Raw genomic sequence first — 24753 nt, 5'->3', positions numbered from 1 at the left:
ATAGTACTATCAAATTCATATTGAGTATTTTCTTGCTTGCTGGTAGCTTTAAGGCATTTTATGAGAAGTTGTGAAAATATCACCTTGAAGAAAACTCAGGTGAAAAAGGGAATTGCATATGGGCCAAAGTCTGTATTCCAATCATGCTCTTCTTGTGCATGCAAAGGTGAAATATTTATTCCTAATTCTAAGAAATGCAAACTCTGTGACATATACATTTCTATGGTTACATGGCGTAACTACAGAAGAGTTAATAAGGGTTCTAAGTTAATTACTACAGACAGTATGCCAGGCTGCATATGCTATGTACTGCTACTACTGTGAATTACAAGCTGTGAAAACATATAGAATTCAGCTTTCTGCAGAAGCCATAATAACAGCTCTGAGGTGCTGCTGTGAGTCATGGAGCTGGCAGACATTTCCATTTCCAATGAGAAGGACCATTTCCAAGATTTCACACAAACTGCCACACTTTTCAGGAAATGCAAATATTGAAGAGCAGAATGGAAAAGAATATTGTGGGGTTTTTTTGTAGCACAGACCGTAGCATAAAGTTTAGCAGCTGCTGTGAGGCCCGGGAACAGGTGGGGGCCCAGTTGCCTCATATCTGCCTTTTTGTGTGTCTTCATAGCTTTGTGACCTCCAGGTAAGGCGGGATCTGGGCTATACAGCTCCCAGGACAAGGGTTTGTAAATTGCGCACCCCCAACCCACCCTTGTTGATTTGGCCACACTGTTACAATACAGTAGCCAGAGGTACTCCCCAGTATTATTATTCTATAAGTTATTGGTATGGATGCAACCCACATTCCGAAACAAATTGCCACTGCCTCCTGTTCTGCAAATTGACAGTGCAGCAACATGAATATAATGTTGGTAAATACTTTTTTGCATTACAAACCATGGTCATGTGACCAATGGTGCACTAATCTCTTAAGATGGTCACACACCAGTGAATCTTTGAGTGAACATTTGAAAGATGAAAATCGAAATTATAATTTCAAAGATCATTTTGCAGTCAAATCATATCTCAAATAGAGATGAGCTTCCAAAGTCTGTGGAATTCCGATTTCAGAGTTCCTGTTCAGAAATCGGCTTTCTGCAGAGGAAATTGGTATGCGGAAATCGGAATTACACAGAAAACAGACAATCGGAAATTTTAGGTCACTTTCAAGACGTCGAAGTATTGGACCAATCAGAGAATCAGTATTGTGCCCCAAAAATATTGGATTACCACAGAAATTTTAGCCCATTCTCAAGACTCAAAAGTATTAGGCCAATCAGACAATATGGAAGTATACCAAGGTTGCCAATTGGAAATCCAGATTATGCATTCTGAGTACAGTTTAAAAAAAATAGCAGATTCCGCAAAAAAAAAAATTGTTTTACAATTATCTAACTTTATTGTCAAAAAATAACAACAAAAAATGTTCCCGGGAATTGGAAAGTCGGAAATACACTGAAATCAGAAAGACACTTTTCAGAATGTGGAATTCCATTGGAATCAGAAATCGGCATTTCCAACCATCCCTAATTACAAAAAGCAGTTTAATTTAGATTACATTTGTGTGCAAATCCAATCAAAATGATTCATTGTTTTATTACCTGCCTGGCTAAGTTTACAATACTAACTTCCTGTGCTAATGTGAGATACAGCTTGGCTCTACTAAACAGCTGTCCATAAGCTGTGCATACTCCTTCCATTATCCCATTATCTACTGGAGGTAGTCGAGAAAGGCACCAGCCAGTCTTTCACTATGAATACAGAACTGATTTTAGCAATCTCCTTCGTGTGCTCCACAAGAGGAAGGCTGTGGGTGGACTCAGGAGATGACTCGTAATAAGAAACCCCCACTCTGTTGGTAGCTCTATAATTTGCACACAGATCTCTGAATTGTGTGACTGCCTTTCCCAAAGGGAATTTCTCTAGAACAGCTGCATCAAATATGAACATAAACACAATCCACTATTCACTTTTGCTAACAATGAAAGATCTGGAAGAGTAAATTAGGACTTTAAGTATAAACTGGCAACACTCAGATACTAAATACGTTGAGGTAAAATTATAAACTGAAAATCTAAACAGTCTGTCAGCAGAACTTAATTACTGTATATACTTTGTAGCACATGCGAGTGTTTATCTCAGCAAATGAGTATGGCACTTCATTGATACTATTTTATGGAATGTTAACGATCATCATGAAATTTGCTGTCCTGGTTGAAGACGCTATCTCGATAGTAAGGTCAAACTTCATGTGGACATGTGTAGTTTTTCAAGCTATGAAACTCTACAATATTGTATTGCAGAGGTCAAACTCTCCTCCTTTCTACTATCAATCCAAACTTGTATCTTATTGTGGAAAAATGTAAAATGCTGCTGAACATGAGGTAATCTGCTGTCAGTTCCTGAAAAATTAACTGCCAATGGAATTCATCACATCAGCCACCATATCTAACTTAGAATATATGTGCTTCATATACTTTGCAAGGATATTTAGTGAGAACATATTCCATGGCAACCCTGTTTAACAAAGTTATTCCAAGTCATCTTCAACAAATGCAAACCATTCACAGCGTAAAATTGATCCAGCTCCTTGTGGTCTAAAATCCTTTCTGGCAGCTATAGAGTTATGCAGCAGAATACCCCCTTTGCTAGAGTTGCAGCTGACAAAAGCATCTTCCCATTTTGGAATAAATGTGTGGGAATATATAAATAGCTGTTGTATTTTAGCACTGGAAGTCCCCTGTTTCACCAACAGTTGTGTGGCTACATTGCTACACTACTGAGTGTTACTTCCTAGGCATTTGGTTTTGTCAGAACAGTTTAACACCAACTTCAGTATGATAGACGACTAGATTTACCGGTATATAGTTGTGATTATGATAATGCAAGCTTTTCATGTTGCAAGTATATATTTCAAAATGAAAAGTAAAACATGACTAGCGATTATCAGGGATGATCAAAAACATTTAATAAACTACTGATCCCCATCCACAAGGAAGAATTTGGCAAATCACAACTACCAACGATCCAGTTCACCATGAGCAGTGTTTATTCAGTGATTTTACCATCTCAAATTCTCCTTCCTTGGTGAAGCTCGTGTGCAAGTTAACCAGCTGAGCGGTCTGGACGAGCTCAGCTCGTCCAGTACCGCCGGAGCCTGCCGCTCAGGCCCTGCTGGGCCGATTTGGCTCAAATAAAAAGCAGCACACGCAGCCGGCACTTTGCCAGCCGCGTGTGCTGCCTGATCGCCGCTGCAGTGCGGCGATCCGCCGCATGCAGCGGCGAAAGAGGGTCCCCCCAGCCGCCTGAGCCCAGCGTAGCCGGAACAAAAAGTTCCGGCCAGCGCTAAGGGCTGGATCGGAGGCGGCTGATGTCAGGACGTCGGCTGACGTCCATGACGTCACTCCGCTCGTCGCCATGGCGACGAGGTAAGCGAAACAAGGAAGGCTGCTCATTGCGGCCTTCCTTGTTTATTCTGGGCGCCGGAGGCGATCGGAAGATCGCCTCCGGAGCGCCCTCTAGTGGGCTTTCATGCAGCCAACTGAAAGTTGGCTGCATGAAATAGTTTTTTTTTTATTAAAAAAAAACCCTCCCGCAGCCTCCCTGGCGATCTTAATAGAACGCCAGGGTGGTAGACTGCTATCACGAAAAAACTGTAAAACTTAAAAGCAATGTTTAAACATACATATAAACTTGCCCATTAATAGTGCAATTTTTTTTTATCAGATGCGACCTTTCAGCACAATTTTTACAATTGAAAGTAATTGGAAGGTAATTATTGATTGTCCCCGTAAACAAGTTGGTTAGGGCATTTTCTCTCTTCCAATTTGATTGTAAAATCCAGCATTCGGATCGAGTACAATTTCTGATGCTATCGACTATAGAGTCATTTTACATTGGTTTTTACCACACAGTGCGCAGTTTATGTACAATTTGGTCATAAAAATTGCATCAAAGATCTCATCCAATGAAAAAATTGTACCGTTAATGGGCACCTTAACATGTACACATGTGCCAAAGTGAAATGTTCTGTAAAGTACTTTTCACCTACAGTATTAGATACACAAGGCAAGAAGAATCCGGGCACCAACTACAAAGGATGCAATCAAACTGTCATCTTTATTCCATCCCAATCATCCCTGACATAAATTGTAGTATGAATGGCCTGATTGCCGTTTCGCGGGCAAATGACCCGTTTTGTCAGAGGCATTTTGACGAAGTGGGTCATTTGCCCGTGAAACGGCTATCAGGCTATTCATACTGCAATTTATATCGGGGATGATAATTGCAGTGCAATCTAAGGCCAATCTACTCCTTTGCTTCAACTTTTTCACCTATTCACCTATGTTGCGGTCACTCAACGTATAAAGGGTTTTGATTAGTCCATCTTCTCATGGACTAGTCCAGAACCCGTCGGTAACAAGCTCAGTGACAGCTACATAGGAAAAAATAATATATGGGGCATTGTGATTTAAATGTATATTATAAATGTACCGTTTTTCATGATTGTGGCTCTTTAAAAGTTACATAAAGTGAAATGTAGTTTAAAATCTAATACTATGGCGGTGCCCCCTTTACATTAACTTACCTTTCTATGTTCATGGGTTGCTCAAGCATCCAGAATAGTTTAAAAGATGGGTTTGTGCTTTGTTTTGGTAAAGGTGTAAAATATTTGGTGTTAATTTTTAGTTACTTTTAGCACCCAAGTGGGAATATAAGTGGCGTGTGAAAAGCCTCTTGTTCTCATTGACTTAGAAGGGGGGTTTATGTGATTGCTCCTGTAATAAAGCTTGTGCATAGCATATAAACCCCCCTTATTACTGTGCATCACCCCTATTGTGTCAAGGAACTGGCAATGAGCACCCTTTACCCACAGTATTGGGAATGGTGCTTTGTCAGGGTGTGTGGAAGACTTGACATACACGCGCAGACACACACACACACACACACACACACACACACACACACACCTGAGACAATCCAGCCATATGTACTCACACTAGATTCTCAGCAGAGATGGTTTTAACCGACTGCCATAACCCACAGGAGTGAAGTTGGTAATAATATGCTAATGGTCCCACAATCTATATTTTTTTGTACTATTTTATGAATAAAAGAATAAGCAAACTTGGGCTGTGCAGTGTTTTTATTCCACACTGCTTGGCAGTAAAGTATTGACTTCCTGCAGGCCAAGGCAAGCATGAGAGACACTATGCCAGCAGCTAAAAAGCTCGTCTGAATTTGGTAATAACAAATGAGGTAATATTGTGCAATTTTTCACACTAACAACTTGTATTGAATCAACACCTGAATTTGTTTCTGGTCTGCTGAAAATCTTTCTATGAATATGAATGAATTCCAAAATGTTTTAAAATCTACGCTGCATCAGCGCAAAGAACTAAAGCAGCACGGTAAACATTCTGTATAGATAACACTTAAAAGTGAAGTGAGGTTTAGTGGTACCTTCCAAGTTTATTGCCCATGGAAGAAACGCAAAGACAGATCTGTAGGCACATGTGCTGTTTTCAAAGGCGCAGGATCCTTCAGAGACACTGGCTCCTTCAGCTAACTGCAAACCTGCCAACAAAAAGAAAGCACAGTTTTTTACAACCATAGAGCAGCATGGAAATTACTGTAAAGAGGAGAATGGTTTAATGAAGTGAATAAAACTTGCCAGAGGCTGCGGCACTGGGAAGTCAGATTCCAACTCATATTTGTATTAATTCTGTTTACGATTCAGGTACAACTTGCAAAGCCGTGAGCAACAGAGACGAAGAATGCATTCAAGTTTCAAATTTTCTCCATTACAACAGTGAAACAGCAAAATGCAAACAGTCCTTTAGAAACACGTCTAACTATATAACTTTCCATATATAAATATAAAGCTTATATGTGGTTTAGATAAAACCAGCCCTTAGCAAGCTCAAATAATGGTGTTTGCCCTGTTTGACTATCAAGAACCACCAGGTATTTGTGTAGTAAGCTATAAAAACCCTAAAAACCCTGTACAAAGAGAATTGCCTTCTTAAAGCACCTGTTGAGTCTGTAGTTTCCCTCCCCCTCCCGCAAGTGGCAATGGCATAACATATGAACAAAAAAATGATCTGCAGAAATCCCTACATTCTTGTCTTAACTGCCACAGCTCCTTCTAGTTACGCAATTGAAAACAGGGAAGGGGGTGGGGGTTGGTATGGTAGTGAGAGTAGGAATAGCCTAGCCACCACAATTTACTACCACCCAATCAGAATGTAGGAGGAATGAGTGTCCTAGCTACAAACCCCCAGCCCCCCCCCCCCCCCCCCCCCTCAGTTATTGTCATAATGTGGCAATGTTCAAGTGCTCCAGCTTTTTTTGTGCTCACCCCAGTGTGTTTCCTCAGCTTTGTAGTACTTGCTAACCACTAATGGAGACCGAGATCACCTCTGATGGAGACTATGACCAGCTATGACTGCTGGTAGATATTGAGAGCTACCTTAAACTGCTGGCAGATATTGGAAGCCATTTATGACTGCTGGCTGATATTGGGAGCCACCTATGATTGCTGGTAAATATTTGGGGGTACCTTTTAACTGGTAGCTGATATTAGGGGGAGGTCACCTGTGATTTCTAACAAAGACCAAGAGGCTACTTGTGACTGCTGGCCAAGGTGGGGATAACTTTGTAAGTGCTTTAATACTAAGGGGCTCTGATAAGAACTGCCAGGCCGTCCAGTCACTCTCCCGGTAATTGCTCCTGCATGGCTTCCTCTCTAAAATTCAATTACTGACAACGTGACCCTCCTAACTCCAACTCAAAATGTTGTCCAATCAATAAGAGGGAGGCAAGGCCACGGAGGATGTGTTCTTAGGAGTCACTACCTTGAAGAGAGAAAGCCACAGAGGGGCAATGGTCGGATTAGTAGCAGTGTAACCATATTAGCATATGCAGGTGGCTCCCAAACAGTCCATTTTAAAGGAAAGAAAGTGGCCCTGGGGAAATTGCCTCTCTATCTCTTAGGCCAGTCCTCTCCTACTAGTTGGAGGCAACTGTCTTTGAAAGCTGCTATCCAGATAAATCTCTTCTAACAGAGGACAAATGCAGGTCAATGCAAGTTGGAATAAATGACTCTATATGTACTTTGGTTGTAACCGTTAATAGACTGTTCTTCTCCCCAGCTTACACCTCTCTGACACTGCAGCTGTCCTTAGCAGGCTTTGGTGCTCCATATCAAGTGTTATGTATAGAGAGCTTGAGGGGGCCCAATGTAAAACTCGCACTTGGGCCCAGAGCTCCTACGCTACACTACTGTGCACAAGACTTTACTTTTAAGAAGGATACATTGATTAAGAACATGGTATCTGTCAGGGCCGTGCCGAAGCAGAGGCGAGAGAGGCTCCAGCCTCGGGGCGCAGTGTAGGAGGGGGCGCACAACTCACTCAGCTATCATTCCCCTATTGTGTTTGAAGCAAAGAGAAATAAGCAAAGGGGATACAAGGAAGTGACTGCAAGCCAGATAACTAGATATTAAGGTGTTGGGGGCCCTGGGGCACCTTTTAGTCTAATAGCTATCAGTATGTGATGGGTGGGGCGGGAGGTATGGGGGGCGCACATTGCTGTCTCAGCCTTGGGTGCTGGAGGACCTTGTCCCTGCTCTAGGATCTGTACAGTAAGTGCATCATCTGTAAACATCTGTAGAAACCACAGAATTAGGTTCATTCCACTGTAGAAAAGGAGACAGACTGCTCATTGTGCATGCATCATAAAAGTACATTGATCAAAGTTGATGTTGCTTCAGATATAAAGTGATTACTACACGGAAACTGATAGGAAAGCTAACTGCCCTTTTCACTACATAATAACATTTGGTTTTATTACAGGTATAAAAAGCTACGATCAGTTATTGTATGGAGCCTTTACAAGATAAATGGCCTGCAAACCTTTAAGAAGTTTCCTCTATTATATCACAGGTCTGGAATTTGTGGACATGATGCATCCAGATGATTATGATTTGATTTCTGAGTTGTGAAGAGAACAGAGCGGTCTTAGAACTTTACAGTTTGTCTTTCTTTAAACGTTTCTGGACCGGATTCCCTGTTTGTGTTCATACCTGCCCATTTAGCAACAAGACCATTTGGCCCTGAGAAGTATATTCCCTTAATCAAATTTGAATTCCTATCCCTACAGAAGAGCTGCCAGACTAAACCATAATCGCTTGTAACAAGCTTGTACTGTATTTTGCATGAGGTGGAAAAGATTGCAAGTGTGTTTTATTTTTTTGTACCGCTTATTGATTTTTTTTTTTCAATGAATTTCTGTAGTTCTGTGGGACACAACTGATCTAAAAAGAATTTCTTTAGCTGACGCTAAAAGTCTAACCAAATATAGGTCAAAATAGCTGATACAACAAACATCATTGAAACAAGTCAGTTTATATGATACACAGAACATTTATATCGCGCTTTTCTTCTGGCGGACTCAAATCAACAGAGCTGTAGCCACTAGGACACGCTCTATAGGCAGAAGCAGAGCTAGGGAGTCTAGCCCAAGGTCTCCTCACTGAATAGGTGCAGGCTTACCGAATAGAAGGAGCCACCTTCTTTAAAAAAAATGAGTACTCTATTGTTCTATTGTACTTGTTCTGTCCCAAAAGACAGGAGTCAACACCTTAAGCTGGCCATACACTGTACAGGTACAGTGAAGTAGATTTTAACATTGATAATGCAATCAATATTAACCACTTGAGGACCAGAGGTTTACACCCCATTAGTGACCAGGCCATTTTTTACAATTTGGCACTTCACAAATTTAACGGTTTATTGTTTGGTCATACAACCTAGCACCCAAATTAATTTTACCTCCTTTTCTTCTCACAAATAGAGCTTTCTTTTAGAGGTATTTGATTGTTGCTGTAATTTTTTTTTTTTTTTTTTATAAAAGCATAAATTTTGTAAAAAAAAAAAAAAATGCATATAGTTGAGTTATTTGGCTTCCCCTTTAATTGACCCTAGACTAAGAGACATACACTACACTACATACACATATGGCCATGGCAGGGATTAGATTGTGAGCCCCTCCAAGGGACAGTTAAGTGACAAGTTTTCTGTACAGCTCTGCGTAAGATGTCAGCACTATATAAATATGTGTGGTTTATTTGTAAAAACACAGCCTGCCAGCGCTGATCAGCCACTGGCAGTCTGATCGCTGAGGCCGGCTGTTTACAATGACGGGAGCTTGCACTGGTCTAGTATCGCTCCTCGCGAGATGATGCCATATGGCATCCTGGAGGAACAACAGAGCTACTCTGTCGCCACCAATCTGCATTAGGCGGTCGGCAAGTGGTTAAAGTGGACTTGAAGGCGAAAAGGGAATGTACCTATTAGTGAAGATGGAATCCTCCGAATCCTCCATGACACGTCCACTGCTGGCTGGGACTCTCTTCATTTTTATGGGTGTGCTCCACTCCATGTATGAGCGCGACCACAGAGTCGTTCAATAAGGGCTCGTTTCCACTAGGAGCGGGGCGATGCGGCTTGGTGTGCTGAAACACATGCACGCCAGTGGAAGAGTTTCCACTGCGTGCATGGTGTGCAGAGCAGTGCAGTGCGATCCTATAATCTACAGCATGCTGCAGATTTTCGCACGGCCGCATCTCCCCGCAGCCGTGTCCCATCTCCTCAATACACTTCCGCATTGGAGATGCGGAAGTGATGCGGCCGGTGGCGGAAGTGCAGAATGCGATGCGGCTGCGTAGCCACACTCGCATCACTTCGGAAATGGAAACCCGCCCTAAAAAAAGGCATGCTATTGCACTTGAGCAGGGTGTACTTTGTGCCTGTGCAATGTGGCTATGTTTGTACACAGAAGGGGTAATATTCAACATTAAAGAGGAGCTGTTAGGTATAGGGTCTCAGAGAAAATAAACACATATATCAGTAGCTAAATATTGGCTGTACTTACATTACATATGCATTTCACTGTCCACGTTTGGATTTCACAGAATTTTTATATAGTATATGCAGAGAATGATGCTCCTGACAGCTCATGGCAGGTTCCATGTTTGTCTGTCTCCTATGAAGCCAAATGTGTCGTCATGTCCTGCCTGCTTCCTGATCACAGAAAAGCTCGTACTGAATAACACTAGTGTGCAGTAAATATTAATTAGCCATGTGGCTAGGAACAATAGCGGACTCCTGCAGTGTACTCTGCCCTGGAGATTTTTCAGTGCTGTGCGCTGGACTGAGTTACAAGCTGCTGAAACTTGATCCTGTAACTTCTCATTAGCAGCCGAGGGGAGGGCCCCAGACGGCTTTGCGGTATGGTACGCGGCTTGCGTCCTCTTAAGAGCTTGTGTCTAACAGCTTTGCTGATAAGCACACATCAAATGTAAGAGAGATTTTTAACTACAGTATTGCCTTTTTGGCAATAGGAGAATAGAGGTTTAAATTAGCTTCTGCAGCCTGACAGTTACTCTTTAAGGTACCCCTGAACCATTTTTTGATCAACATAATTTTAATACTGCTCAATGACGGGAGCTTGCACTGGTCTAGTATCGCTCCTCGCGAGATGATGCCATATGGCATCCTGGAGGAACAACAGAGCTGTCACATGTGTCACAGCACCATCCTCCCCCTCCAGTGCCCCCTGTGGCCGGGTGGCCCCCACTATGCTCAGTCATAATATTTGACTAAAGGTGCCCATACACTAGAACGAATATGGGCAGATGCGACCAAGAGACAAATGTATCTCTAATCGAATATGATTAGAGATAAATATGTCTCTAATCGAATCTGCCCATACACTACAGGCCAATTCCCTTCTGATTTCAGCATGAAATTATCCGGGAATTGACTGAGCCGCTGCTGTCCTACCCCCCGCTGCCCCCAAAATGTATAAATGTATGTAGTGTAGTGCATTTATACATTACCTGTCCTGTATCAGCTCGCCGGGTAAGCCGCATACACGCTAGCGGCGCATAGCGTTTGACGTCAGCCGATATGCGCCTTCGTGACGTCAGAGCGCCGCCATGTTAATGCAGAACCCGGCAAAATGCACGGATGGACCGGCGAGCTGCTTCAGGACAGGTAATGTATAAATGCACTACACACATTTATACAATGCAGCGGCGGGGGTTTCGTCGCCTCGTCGCTCGTTTGCAAATCGGTCGCCGTACCGCCGCGCACCCGACCAACCAACCTCGGCCCGAAATTTACCAACATGCGCGATTGACTGTGCGGTCAATTTCTGTCCCGCAATTGGTCGCTTTGTCAGTCGGGCATGCACTTGGCATAATCGAATTGGATGGTCGATTGGTTGGTTGGTCGCCTATTGTATAGCCCCCTCAAGCAGAACATCGATTATGGGCGGGGAGGAAGTGTCTGTTCTTCCTCCTCTCTGCCTGTCCTTAGTTCCGCCCCCTCCCCTTGCCGCTTATAGTTCCAGATAAGTGTTACAGCACACATCGGCAGGAGAGCTTGTGGTCATTGAGGTTGGAACTATAGTGTACTATCGTACAGAGAGGAAGAAGAACTGACACTTCCTACCTGCCCATAATTTGACAGCTGAGAAGATCGGGGCCACGGGGGTGCTGTAGGGGAAGATGGCGTTGTGACATATGTCACAGCCACAAATAAAGCAGTATTAAAATTATTTTGACCTAAAAAAATGTTCAGGGTTACTTTAATGTTGACCACTGTAAAAAAGGATCCCAGCGAAGGAAGGGCATAGGAAAACCAGAGACATTTCTGGGCTATCCAGAGGCTTCCCTCTACTGATCAAAGTAGTTGGAATCTACGTCCTGCCGAGGGCTGTGTGGTTCTTACAGTGTGTAGATTCTAACTATCCGCTACTGCGCACTCACGCCGGTCTCGCAGTTCACGCTGCTATTCCGTCGCTGCACCCACTCGCTCTGCTGTCTCAGTGACAGCAGATCTTCTGCATTTACCCTGTGATTACTGCAAGCCAATCACAGTAATCATCGGTACAGAATAAGGAATGGACAGCCTTGGTCCTTAAAGGGCCAGAGTTTTTCGGTCCCGAAAGGGTTAAGGGCTCTTTCACATTAGACAACGCGTGCAGGAGCCATTCTCCTGCACGCGTTGTCTGCCTGCGGCGTGTCGTCGGGTATCTGCGGTGCGACGCAATCAGCGGCGGTAGCTGGTAATTAAACCCGACGGAAAACGCCGGCTCGCGGGTGCGTTGGATGAAAAACTGCGCCCGGGTGCGTTGGAACCGCAACGCATCGAAACGCAGCGTCGGGTGTGAAAGGTAAAATGAAAGTCTATGGACTTTCATCTTACCTTGGTTAACGCAAATGGCTGCCGTTTGCGTTAACGCACAAAATCTGCCCTAATGTGAAAGAGCCCTAAGGGCTAAAATCGCTGTAAAGACTGATCCGCAATGTTGGTCTTTAGTCAGCTGTAAAATAATATCAATGTTGATTGTTATATCACTCAAAAATAAAATCAAATAGTACATAGCCAGTTTTAGCGTTTTGTTACAATCTTTCCAGCAATAAGGCCACCAAAACCATCAACACAATCCTAGATATAGCATTGGCAATCCAGGGGAAAATCACAAAACAGAAAAACAGCTACAATGTAAACCACTAGTAGTTTCCCACGGTAAGGTGCCTGAAGAGATTAACAAATGATTATAAAGCTGCAACCATTCATAGCCATTGATTACACTATAAACAAAATCTTCCCAGGGCCCCCTCTTGTGGCCTTTAGGCAATTCAATGGCTTCTAATGCCTAGTACACACCATACAAATTTCTGTTAGATTTTTCTGTTAGATTTTTCTGTTAGATTATTTTCTGTAGAGGCTGGTCATTATCTCTGGGGCATTGTCTTCTGGTTATCTCCTGCTGAGTAGAACAATGTCTAATTGTTAGGCAGATAGATGGTTAGATAGATAATTTCAATCATGTTGGAAATTATCTATCTGGCAGGTAAATCTTAATCCCCCTCTACACCATTCAATTCCAGGCGCGATTGATCGAATTCGATTGTATCGAATTCTATTAAATCATTTAAATCCGACATGTTCGATTGGGATTTGATCGATCGTTTGATCGATTTGCATTGAAAACTAGCCAAAATTGATCACACGATCGATCGAATCCCGATTGGACATGTCGGATTTAATCGATCTAATCGACTTTGATCGATCGCGCCTGGAATTGAATGATGTAGAGGGGGCTTTAAAATCTAACAGAAAATTGTATGGTGTGTACTTAGCATAACACAAATTACTTATTTGGAAGATTCACCCTGGTTTTGCCAACATTAACAATTAAAGTAAATCATGCAAAAGTAAATTCTGCAAAAAGCCTTTAATTTTGCTGTGGCTCATCCAGTAATGCGGTATACCTCACACAATGTAACAAATCTAAAATAGGAAATTGCATTAGTCAACAGAAATCTCACAGAAACTACAGAAAATAATAAATTAGAGCAAACACACAATAACAAAACACAGAGATTAATCAAGTTTTCCCATTTTAAATATTTCTTCTCATTACTGACCGCCCATTCACCTATCTACCTGGAAAGGGTGGACATCTGGACGACCCATTATTACCAGGGCAGTGGAGTCAGTACAAAAATCATCCAACTCCGACTCCTCAGTATCTGAAACCAATGACTCCGACTTCATTTAGCTAAAAATTGCTCCAACTTCAACTCCTCGACTCAGACTCCACAGTCCTGATTATTATTAAAGGGGGCTTCCAGATTCCACTATAAGTCCCTACCTATGTATAAGACAGTTACCTCCACTTCTAAAGATGGGGCTGCAATGGGAGAGAAGGGATTAAAGAGGATGGGATACTTGTCTTTTCTAAATTTTGTTTCAACAAAAAAGTTAAAAAATAAAATCAAAAATCGAAACAAAATACTGAGCCGAGATGAGATGTATGGTGCTCAAGAATGCTTCAGACTCAGTGGCCTCTATGCAATTAACTTTTTATCCTGATCTTTTATCCTGAACTTTTTTTTTTTATCACCTCCTAGGTGATATTTTCACATCATGTCAATAAAATGCCTTTTAAAGCAAACAAGAAAATATTCAAAATAACTTTGTTAGAACTTTTTCAATTGCTTTTTGCTACTATTTCAATTGCAAAGTCCCAAAACATTATTTTAAAGAGAAGATTATCTCCCAGGGGAAAACTTAGGAGAAAAAGTTACTTGAAAAAGGTGCAGTATCTCACTTAGGCATCGCCCAGCGTCTTTCCTGAATCGCTGCAATTGAATTTACCATTAACTTGTATGCAATATTGAGGAGATAAAAGACTCACACTACCTGCAAGTATTTTTTTTGCTGGAATTGCACAGGGTCTACTTCATCAATGGTCTCAATTCATAAAGCGGTAATGCTGAAAACAGCAGACTTTCCAGAGCACTTAGCAAAGTGTCAATTCATAAAGGCTGTTACCGCATGAAAAACTGAAATTACTGAGCAGTGAGGTAAATTACCGACTTGGCTGTAATTACCTCCAACACATGTCAGTAAATTGTCAGCAATTGTCAATTATAAAGCCTTCAACAAGCGGTAAGTCAGACGATAATTACCGACGCCTCTGGTGAGGTGTTAACAATGCGAAGTCTCCATCTGTGCAGGGAGCCGAAGTCTCTGTGAGTCCGTGCAGGGAGCCGAAGTCTCTGTGAGTCTGTGCAGGAAACCGAAGTCTCTGTGAGTCTGTACAGGGAACCGAAGTCTCTGTGAGTCTGTGCAGGGAGCCAAATTCTCTGTGAGTCTGTGCAGAGAACCGAATTCTCTGTGAGTCTGTGCAGGGAACCAAAGTCTCTGTGGGTCTGTGCAGGGAGCCGAAGTCTCTGTGAGTGAAATCTCTGTGAGTCTGTGCAGGGAGCCAAAGTCTCTGTGAGTCTGTGCAGGGAGCCGAAGTCTCTGTGAGTCTGTGCAGGGAACCGAATTCTCTGTGAGTCTGTGCAGGGAACCAAAGTCTCTGTGGGTCTGTGCAGGGAGCCGAAGTCTCTGTGAGTGAAATCTCTGTGAGTCTGTGCAGGGAGCCAAAATCTCTGTGAGTCTGTGCAGGGAGCCGAAGTCTCTGTGAGTCAAAGTCTCTGTGAGTCTGTGCAGGGAGCCGAAGTCTCTGTGAGTCAAAGTCTCTGTGAGTCTGTGCAGGAAGCCAAAGTCTCTGTGAGTTGTCTGTGCAGGGAGCCGAATTCTCTGTGAGTCTGTGCAGGGAACCAAAGTCTCTGTGAGTCGAAGTCTTTGTGAGTCTGTGCAGGGAGCCAAAGTCTCAGTGAGTTGTCTGGGCAGGGAGCCGAATTCTCTGTGAGTCTGTGCAGGGAACCAAATTCTCTGTGAGTTTGCGCAGGGAACCAAAGTCTCTGTGAGTCTGTGCAGGGAGCCGAAGTCTCTGTGAGCGAAGTCTCTGTGAGTCTGTGCAGGGAGCCGAAGTCTCTGGGAGTCTGTGCAAGGAACCGAAGTCTCTGTGAGTCTGTGCAGGGAGCCGAAGTCTCTGTGAGTCGTAGTCTCTGTGACTCTTTGCAGGGAACCGAAGTCTCTGTGAGTCTGTGCAAGGAACCGAAGTCTCTGTGAGTCTGTGCAGGGAGCCGAAGTCTCTGTGAGTCGAAGTCTCTGTGACTCTTTGCAGGGAACCGAAGTCTCTGTGAGTCTGTGCAAGGAACCGAAGTCTCTGTGAGTCTGTGCAGGGAGCCGAAGTCTCTGTGAGTCTGTGCAGGGAGATGAAGTCTCTGTGATGCTGGATACACTCGGTGCGTTCCCGCACTTGATGCGCTGCTCGATTCCCATCGGCTCGATTATTTCCGACATGTCCGATTCGCGTTTCGATGGATCGTTTGGATGATTTGGCATACTTTACATGTGAATCGACCTAACAATCATCAAAATGCGCTCGGAAATAATCGAGCGGCCAGAAATCGAGCGGAACATAGAGTGCGGGAACACACCATGTGTACCCAGCATAAGTCTGTGCAGGGAACTGTAATTACAGCTTGTAACAAAAGAGAGATATCGCCACACTTCTGCTGTACCACTCAATGGGCTGCGGTAATTTACCGAACTTCAAAGGCAGCTGTGAAAATCTTTATGAATTAGCACACAAAGGTCTAAAATACTGAATGCGGTATTTTCCCTCCCAGAATTTTTTTACTGCAAAGCCTTTTATGAATTGAGGCTATTGTGGGAAAAAGAAAAGGAAAAAATGCTGGAAAGGAATCATTTAAGATTTACAGTCACTCTACACAGACATCTGCCTTGAAATCTAGGAGGTAGTAGTTGGGAGGATGTCTGTATTTAGATATATAGTTACAGATTGCCCAGCAAGCTTATGGTGAACCAGAACTCATTGGAATGTGTAAAGGGCTAAAAAGGACCAAAAAGCCCGCTTACTAAAATACTATGTCTCCTAAGATGCATCACTGCTGAATATGCAAATCATCCTGTGTTTGTTCCTGTAAGCAGGGCCGGCGCTACCATTAAGGCAAAGGAGGCAGCTGCCCCGGGGCCCCAGAGCTTGTAGGGGCCCCCAGTGGCTACAAGAGGAAAAAAAAATTTGCAAATCGGCCTTATAGTTTTTGAGAAAATCGATTTTAAAGTTTCAAAGGAAAAAAAATACATTTAAAAACCTGCCGACTTTAATGGTTAATAGCAAATCCACCTTAAATGCTAGAAACCCTAAATTTGCAGGATATGTTAAGGAGATCATTAGGAATAAGAGGAAAAAACAATTATTCAAAAAGACCTTATAGTTTTTGAGAAAATCGATTTTAAAGTTTAGAAGGAAAAAAGTATACTTTTAAATGCGGTAAATGTCACTTTTAGTAGCAAACCTAACGGTAGTGTCATTTTACATGCATCAAACGAAAGCGCAATAAATTTCCTGACGGGGATTCCAGGGTGTCTATACGCAGCCGCAGCGCTTTGGCCAGGGATCGCTATACAGCCGTAATATGGCTGTATGAAGATCCCTGGGATTTTTTCCTATTTTTCCAATTTTTTTTTTATGTTTAGTGTGTGGGAATTTAAAAAAAAAAATTATGTTGGGTCCCCCTTCCTGAAACTTTTTAACCCCTTGTCCCCCATGCAGGCTGGGATAGCCAGAATGTGGAGCTCCGACCGATTGGGACTTCACACCCTGACTATACCAGCTGCAAAAAAGGTCCCCTAATGCCGATTTTTGTGCCGGGGTATATGTTGGGGGGGCCCCCCAGGTTTATTTTGCCCTGGGGCCCCATTGCTGCTTAAACCGGCCCTGCCTGTAAGCTAAGGTTCTAGAGGTGCATTTAACAGGGACAAACAATGGATAATTTGCATATTCAGCAGTGATGCATCATGGGAGACATCATATGTGCCCTCCACCCTGAATAATCACAGATACCTTTTGTTTTAAGTCAGAGGCAAACTGTTTTTTTTTTAATTATTATTTTGCATCTACGGTAGATATATAGCAAATTCTCACCTCATTATTTCCAAGAGGCCAACTGATCATGTTGTACAGAGATACATTGCATGACAGTCAGGAGTCCAGGCTAGCTGATAATTGACATGTATAAGGTTTGACTATAGTCCACTCCAGACTAGTTAAGAAGGTTCTTTGTGGCTTTGGGGAGGGAGTGGAGGTTTCCCAGGGACTTATTTAATGATGGAGATGGAGAAAATTGCAGGCCCATGGTCTTTGTGATGCTCAATGCACCATTTGGGTCTCGAATTATGGGTGTGTCCCTCTTTAGTTGCTATTAATTTAATGGAGAATCCTCACTTATAGAAAATAAATACATTGTTAGCCTTCAGCTCACTAAAACAATCATTGTATTGATTACGCTTAGCATTAGTCTCTGTGATTTTCTAATCTTTGGTTGGCTTTGGTTGTGTCAGGTAATCTGGAGCAAGCATACCTTTCATTACTTGCCCACCTTGTTGTGGCCTGCCGACATCATGTGAAGTACAGGAGTCCCAGAGGTACCTATTTATTTTAGTGGAAGCACACTTCCCTCCCTCATACTAGGTGTTCCCCATCAGTGCACCAGGATGTGAGCCAGAGGCAAAAGGACTGTGGTACTGAACCAGTTCAGTGCCTTTTTCAATTTTTTCAGCCCTCTAGCTGCCAGACACTTTATTTAAACCCAGCGGTGGGGGGAAAATGCAGCACCTAAGCTGGGTATAGTATTGTGTCTCCTAATGAAATAGAAAGTAGTAATTACAATTGAGGAAGTGATGTCACTGATCACAGGATTATGCGGGAGGGGTGAAAAGTTAACAGACTATTGAATATGTCGTCCTTGTGGGCGACCTGTCTTCCTGTCTACATGCTAACTGCGTGAGAGGAGATGAGTGCACGGCACGCCACCACGTCTATCACGTCTACTATCCATGGAGGGAGTAAGGGGGACATCATTTATCATCAACATTGCTGTTTTTACATCTTCTCCAGCAAGTTTTAAAGACAATATACACCTTGAGTCAGGCAACTTTTGTAACTGAGATCTGCAAAATGAGGTTTACTTTGCTGTCTGGTGTGTAACACCTATATGTACATATAAATCTGAGTATTTTTTTTTCATCTCATTTAAACTAAAGTTCCTCTTGTACCAATGACTAAAAATCTTCTGGAACCAAAAAAAAGTGTTGATTTAAACACTTTATTTTTCTTAGAATATGCATTTATTTTTCCACCCACTATTACAAGACATTTACTTCTACTGCATCTCATATTTAAACTTTCAGATGGTATGTGACATTTCTATTTATAAATGTTCACACCGAATGTCTACAAAAACTATTCCAGGGTTTCAGAAGACATATGAAAATAACCCAATTTAGGTTTTTATATGATTTTCTGTTTTTGGAACACTCAGAATTTTAAAACTACTTTTCCTTTCAAATAAACACATGAGGCTTGTGATGCACAAACCCTCTAACACTAGCAGAATCAGTAGATGGAGAAACTGTAAGGTGGGGTTCACACTAGGCCACACTCAATCATGCCATCTGTGACCATCCCACTGTTCTCATCAGTCCATAGATGTCTATTGCAATGAACTTGCCATAAATAGCATGATAACTCACTTCAGGTCATATACATAAGAATGGAGAGGAAAGGCTCTAGATTCCATAAACCTCCCCAGTCCTCTCTTTGCCCTTTTGTTCCCCCATTGTCTCTGTTTAAAATTCATGTCAGTCTTTAGAAGTACTCAGATCCATTAAGAACTTCTGAAGATGAGTGACTATGTACTGCGCATGCACATGTCTGCGCTCGCACCTGTGTAGTATGGAGCCACTCGTCTTCGTAAGTACTAGAGGATCCCTGTGTTCGCACCTGTGTAGTACACAGCTGCTCGTCTTTGTGAATACTCAAAGACCCGAGTACTTCAGAAGCCTGTCACTGGAACGAGGACACGGACAGAGAACCAGGAAGGCCTTCCCTCTTCTTGGGTAAATAACTAGAGTTTTTTTCCCTTCAGGTTTACTTTAAGGTAGTTGCCATTTTCTAAAGCTTAACCTCTTGCCGACCGCGTCACGCCGATGGGCGTGGCCGCGGCGGCAGCCCCAGGACCGCCTAACGCCGATTGGCATAAAGTCCTGGGGCCAGCTAAAACAGGAGATCGCGCGCAGGACGCCCCGCCTTCAGTCTCCGAGCAGCTGTTGCCGCTTGGGAGACTGTTAGACGGCGTGATCGATCGGCAGCAGCGTTGTACTGGGGACAGCCGTGTGACACGGCTGTCCCCCTGGGACACTGCGATCGGTTCTCATAGGCAGAAGCCTATGACAGCCGATTGCCACAATTGGCTGGCTGTGAGGAAGAAGGGAGGGAGGGAGGGAATCTGTTAAAGGAACATACTTTTTTTTTATAAAATCAGGAACAAAAATATTTGTAAAAAAAAAATAAACAATCTGGGGGCGATCAGACCCCACCAACAGAGAGCTCTGTTGGTGGGGGGAAAAGGGGGGGGAATCACTTTTGTGCTGTGTTGTGCGGCCCTGCAGCTTAGCCTTAAAGCTGCAGTGGCACAGTTTACTTAAAATTGCCTGGTCACTAGGGGGGTTTAGCACTGCAGTCCTCAAGAGGTTAATACACACCTGCAATGAAGGTCATGTGTTGTCAGTAGACATGCCTACACACAGTTATTTGAGACTTTTGTTTTCACCTCAGCGTAGCACAGGCATGATGTAAAAGAAAGGTCATGGTGCCAACTAGAGTTCATATTGAGCAGGTGCATTATAGCAAAAGACTGGGTGTGCATTGTGGGTCACTTTACATATGGACAACAGGAAACAACTGTCCTCGAACAATCCTGACATGCTGAAACCTCTTCTCCTTAGACTTTTGCCATTCATTGGTTTTTTTGTTGGTTGATGGGTTTGAATTTTCCTGAAGACCTATCAGATTACCTTGGTTAGATAATTTATGTCAAACGACTTCTATCAGAAGTGCTAATGAGCCTTTCACGCCTAACTATAAAATAATGTGGCCAAGGAATGTGATGATGAATGCGATGTTCTGCATGGTCACTAACCTTTTGCAGGTAAATAATATCAACAAACTTAACATTTCAATAGCAAAGGCCTAGCACACTGGGCAGTACATCCAACTTTGTCTCTCTTTGGAAAAAGGTATTATTAAATATCAAGCTAGAAAATAATATTCTACTTCTGATCCATATGTTGTGAAGAGGTCAAAAGCTAGCAAAGGCCAAATACATCTCTAAAAATCGTTCAGTAGTTTTAAGTTGTATCGTAGCTTTGTATATCACTGGTTCACTACAGTCATTGTATGGTAGATAATCTGGGCCAGAGGCTTTAATCATCACATCACAAAGCTAAAAAGATAACCATCCTTATTTAGGAATTCACAAGGCCAAATCGAGTCATGGTTACTAAGGAATCACTGTTAATGTTACGCAGAGCAGAGGTTGAGGTTAGGGAAGGATCATGGAATTACACCAATATCAGAATAGAAATAGCAACCCAATATCCTGCAATTAATCTACGCTGCAACTCCAGACATTCTTTTTTTTAGTTTTGGAGACCATAAGGAAGGGCTGGAACATCTCTCAGATCTTAATGTTGTCCGTGTCCTCACTTGACATATGTTCTCTCACTTGCTTTGTTACTTCTAGTACCAGGAGAAACATTAACGTGGTCTGAAACTCTGACATAACATTCAATAAAAATGTGTTTTCCTACTTTTTATTACTCATACAGTTATCATATTTGCTTTTGTGCACAAGTAACATTGTCTGTTTACAAATTACAAGTTTCCAAAGTGTAGTTTTTCTTACCCTGATAGCTGGCATTGCATTTTATTCTTTTTCTATTATAACTGCTTTTTATTATGTATTTAAATCTTCTAAGGAGCTAAACTCTGTGTGTGCCTGAAGCAGAGACGGTTTCTCAGAGAGTGTTTGTTTACGTTCCAGTGTTAATACATGTGTGTTTAACAAGTAAAAAATATACTGTTATCTCCAGTTTGGATGCGAATTTGAAACTGAATAGCAGGAGAAAGTGCTTTATTTAACCATTTCAGTGATATTCCACTATAATTTTTTTCTGGGATCGTAGCTTTCAAGCTGTGAGGAATGTTTTTGAGCAAAGTAGAAATGCTGGCTTTCAGACCACTTTAAGGCAAATTGCGGAGTTTTACAATGCAATACACCTAGCCTAGTAAAAAAATGTCGCAAATTGCATTTCACTTTCTTTGGAAAATTATTTAGAAAGCTGGTCACATATACATCAATTTTTCTGATCAATCTCTGGCTGCTTTGATCATCTGGATAGAATCAGCCAATAGAAATCTATAGAAATTGAGTTTATTGTGAAGGGTAGAAATTGATCACCATTCAATGAAATTCCAGTTGGATGGGGAATGATTGCCTTGGCATATCAGGATACAATCAACACATGTATGACTAACTTAAAGAGTACCTGAGCTGAGATGTGACTTGACATACATGTGTATATACAATGCCAGTAGAAACGCTGTAGGGTAGGGAAGCATTCATGCAACAGGTGTGCCCAAATCCTCAGTCGCAGCACCCCCGGGACTGCAATGATCATCAAGTATTTTAGATTGGCACCACCATCCATACGATGCAATAAAAGAGCATTATAATAATTGCAGTGCTGATCCAGAATACTTGCTGATATTTGATATGTACAGTACTAAGCATACAAATAACTAGGTTGGGCATTTTTTTCTACCTGAAAGAGATAAACATTCAGATATGCAAGTGAGTTTCTCTAGTTGGGACCTAGTCGGACTACACCAATGATACAACCCTCACTGATAGGGAATTATGGACAGAAAACTCTTTGATGCAGAGAAAAGCTTCTGAGTGCAGGGACTAGCTAAAAAAAATCATAGCTCATAGATTTTGGCTTAGAACTGTGTCAGACTGTTTGAAAGACTGTTATTTTTTGCTGAGACAAAATCTATTTTTTTCAGCATTTAAACATAAAATAAAACTGTAGGATTTAATAAAAAGTATTTTTTTTTAGGAGTAAGAGGACGGATACAGTTGCTTCTCATCAGTTTATTTTCAGCTAAGGGTCACTTTGAAAGGTACAATTCCCAATAGGGACAAAAAAACTGGAGTAAAATCTGACAGATGTAAATGTTTTCCATTTTATCTAAAGCAAACTATTTTGTCTGGAGTTCCACTTTATGCATCCTCAAAGTAGTTACACACTTAACAATGCAATGCTATTGTGAGCTGTAGGTGTCACTGTACTTCTACAATCTTACATAATTCAACAAATAAAAAAACTTCATTCAAAGCAATGAATTAAAATGCAGAGAACGGTATTTAGACTAGAAGCATTTTACTCAGTTATGTATTGCTTAACATATGTAACAAAATGAATGTGATTTCAGATAGTGTAACAATACAACAAGACATCAAAGTATGTACCAGCATACATCATTCAGATAGTTATCTGGTCTCCTCACATGTGCCAGTGAGGAGTGCTGGTCAGCAAGTTACAGGAGTCCTGCTAAGAAGGAGAAAGCTGAGACCCTGAGCAGAGGGCAGGATGATATCCGTCATACCACCATACATCAACCAGCAATGTCTTTGTTTCACCAAGTGTCAAACACATTCCAGTCCTCAGTGATAGCTGCTCTGAATCAGAATCCAGCACAGTGCAGGGCTTCCCCAGTAAATCATAGTCACATGTGCTGCCCGGCTGTTAACTTTAGCCAGTATGCTGGCTGATTAGATTCTCTAAACATGTCCTGACTCTTGCCAGACTTGGTGTAACTTAGCCCCACTTTGCATGTATAACTAGCTTCTTTTACCTGACGATGCATTTTCCTAAACTACTGAGAAAGTTTCCACACTGCACAAACCCCCCAGGTTTAACCCCTGTGTGGTACTACTTACCTGCCAGAGAAAGCAGCAGAGGAAGAGACAGGAGCAACATGACAGCACAGGAGACAGGGTACCACTGTGTGCACCTACTAGCAAGTCTACACTGAGAGCCTCCTGGCTCTGCTCGAGGATAGGCTGTGGATAGAGCGCAGCTGTCCCCTCTTTGTGGAGGAGGGAAGGTGGGGAGTGAGGGAAGGCTGAAGAAACAGACAAAGATCACTCCTGGGAGGGGGAAGCTCTCTCTCTGCTCCTCCTGACAGCTTCCAGACATACAGGGAGAAGTCACATCATATAAACTGCTCTAATACATGAGGAGAACTGTAATGATATCACATTATACCAACACAGCCCATTTACACTACTTTCTTGGGGTTACATATTATTTGCTCTGTGGGTTCTCTGTGGTGCGGGTAATAGATGCACACTGTTAAAGGAGTTGACTTTTATGCAGCATTTATTTTCATCTTATGTTAATCATTTTTACATTTAGCAATTTCTGAACCTAAAATAACTACTCTGTACTCTGTGGGAATCAACATACCCTCAACTCTGAGCACTGGTCACTGCGACCCCATAGACTTGTGTAGTGTTTGTCCGCATTGATAGTGTGCGTACTTGATGCGTGCGTGCGTGCATGTGTGTGTGTCCTCCTGTCAAATTTTTTAAAGTATTTTATTGCAGGGCTGTGCTGTTTCTAGATGGCTAATCAGTGGTAGGGGCCACCTACAAAGGGCTACATGTACAGTTGAAAGGATTCAAGCCTTGCACACAAATACAAGATACACACATACACACTTACAGGGATGAGTGCTCGATCCCTCAGGTGGCACTGCAGGGCCAACACTGTTCTGTTGCTATGTAGGGGGGAGAGAGCTGATGGGAGTGACATCAGGCGGCCGAATCGATCTGCCAGGCGGATTGCTGGCCGAGGGAGGATGGGGACTGCTGTACACACATTGGATGCCTGGAATTGGATTTGGCACATACTTGGCTCAGAGCAGAAGTAAAAATATACATGATAAGACAAAAACACAATAGCGGTGGTGGTGACAATATACAGCTAAACAGTGTTTCCCTAGACAGTCTATCAATCACAGAAGCCAGCAGCCACAACCTTAAGGGGAAAGGGAAGGGGGGCATCGGAGGGGGAGAGTGGGGAGAGAATTCAAGAGGTTAACAGCAGAGGGAAAAAAAAGAGTTCCTATGCCTTGAAGTCCTGGTGGTGATGGCTCAAAACCTTTGGCTCAAAGGGAGTCGACTATAGAAGTGGTGGCCTGGGTGTGAGGGTCGGTCATTTGCAATCCTCAACAATCTGAAGCGTAATCTGTAGTTGTAGAGGAGGTCAAGTTAGGGGTTGGGGTTTTCCAATGATCCACTCTACAGGTCTCCTCTATGTTACTGGTGGAGGAGCCAGC

The 24753-nt window shown here is 42.5% G+C and overlaps 1 protein-coding gene across 2 annotated transcripts in view; it reads right to left on the bottom strand.

The window, feature by feature from the left end:
- MAMDC2 (MAM domain containing 2) overlaps window positions 1-23457 on the bottom strand; it is a 96920-nt gene extending 73463 nt beyond the window's left edge. For both annotated transcript variants that reach the window (XM_068271408.1, XM_068271409.1), the window contains exons 1-2: window positions 23351-23457; window positions 5467-5580 (exon numbers count right to left, since the gene is read on the bottom strand). In XM_068271408.1, coding sequence (XP_068127509.1) covers window positions 5467-5580; window positions 23351-23390 — 154 coding nt within the window. In that variant the 5' untranslated portion in view covers window positions 23391-23457. The remainder of the gene's footprint in view (window positions 1-5466; window positions 5581-23350) is intronic.
- Window positions 23458-24753: the final 1296 nt, after the last annotated feature.

The sequence above is a fragment of the Hyperolius riggenbachi genome, chromosome 1, assembly GCF_040937935.1.
Source record: "Hyperolius riggenbachi isolate aHypRig1 chromosome 1, aHypRig1.pri, whole genome shotgun sequence".
Taxonomy (NCBI): domain Eukaryota; kingdom Metazoa; phylum Chordata; class Amphibia; order Anura; family Hyperoliidae; genus Hyperolius; species Hyperolius riggenbachi.
This window is presented reverse-complemented; position numbering and strand designations above follow the sequence as displayed.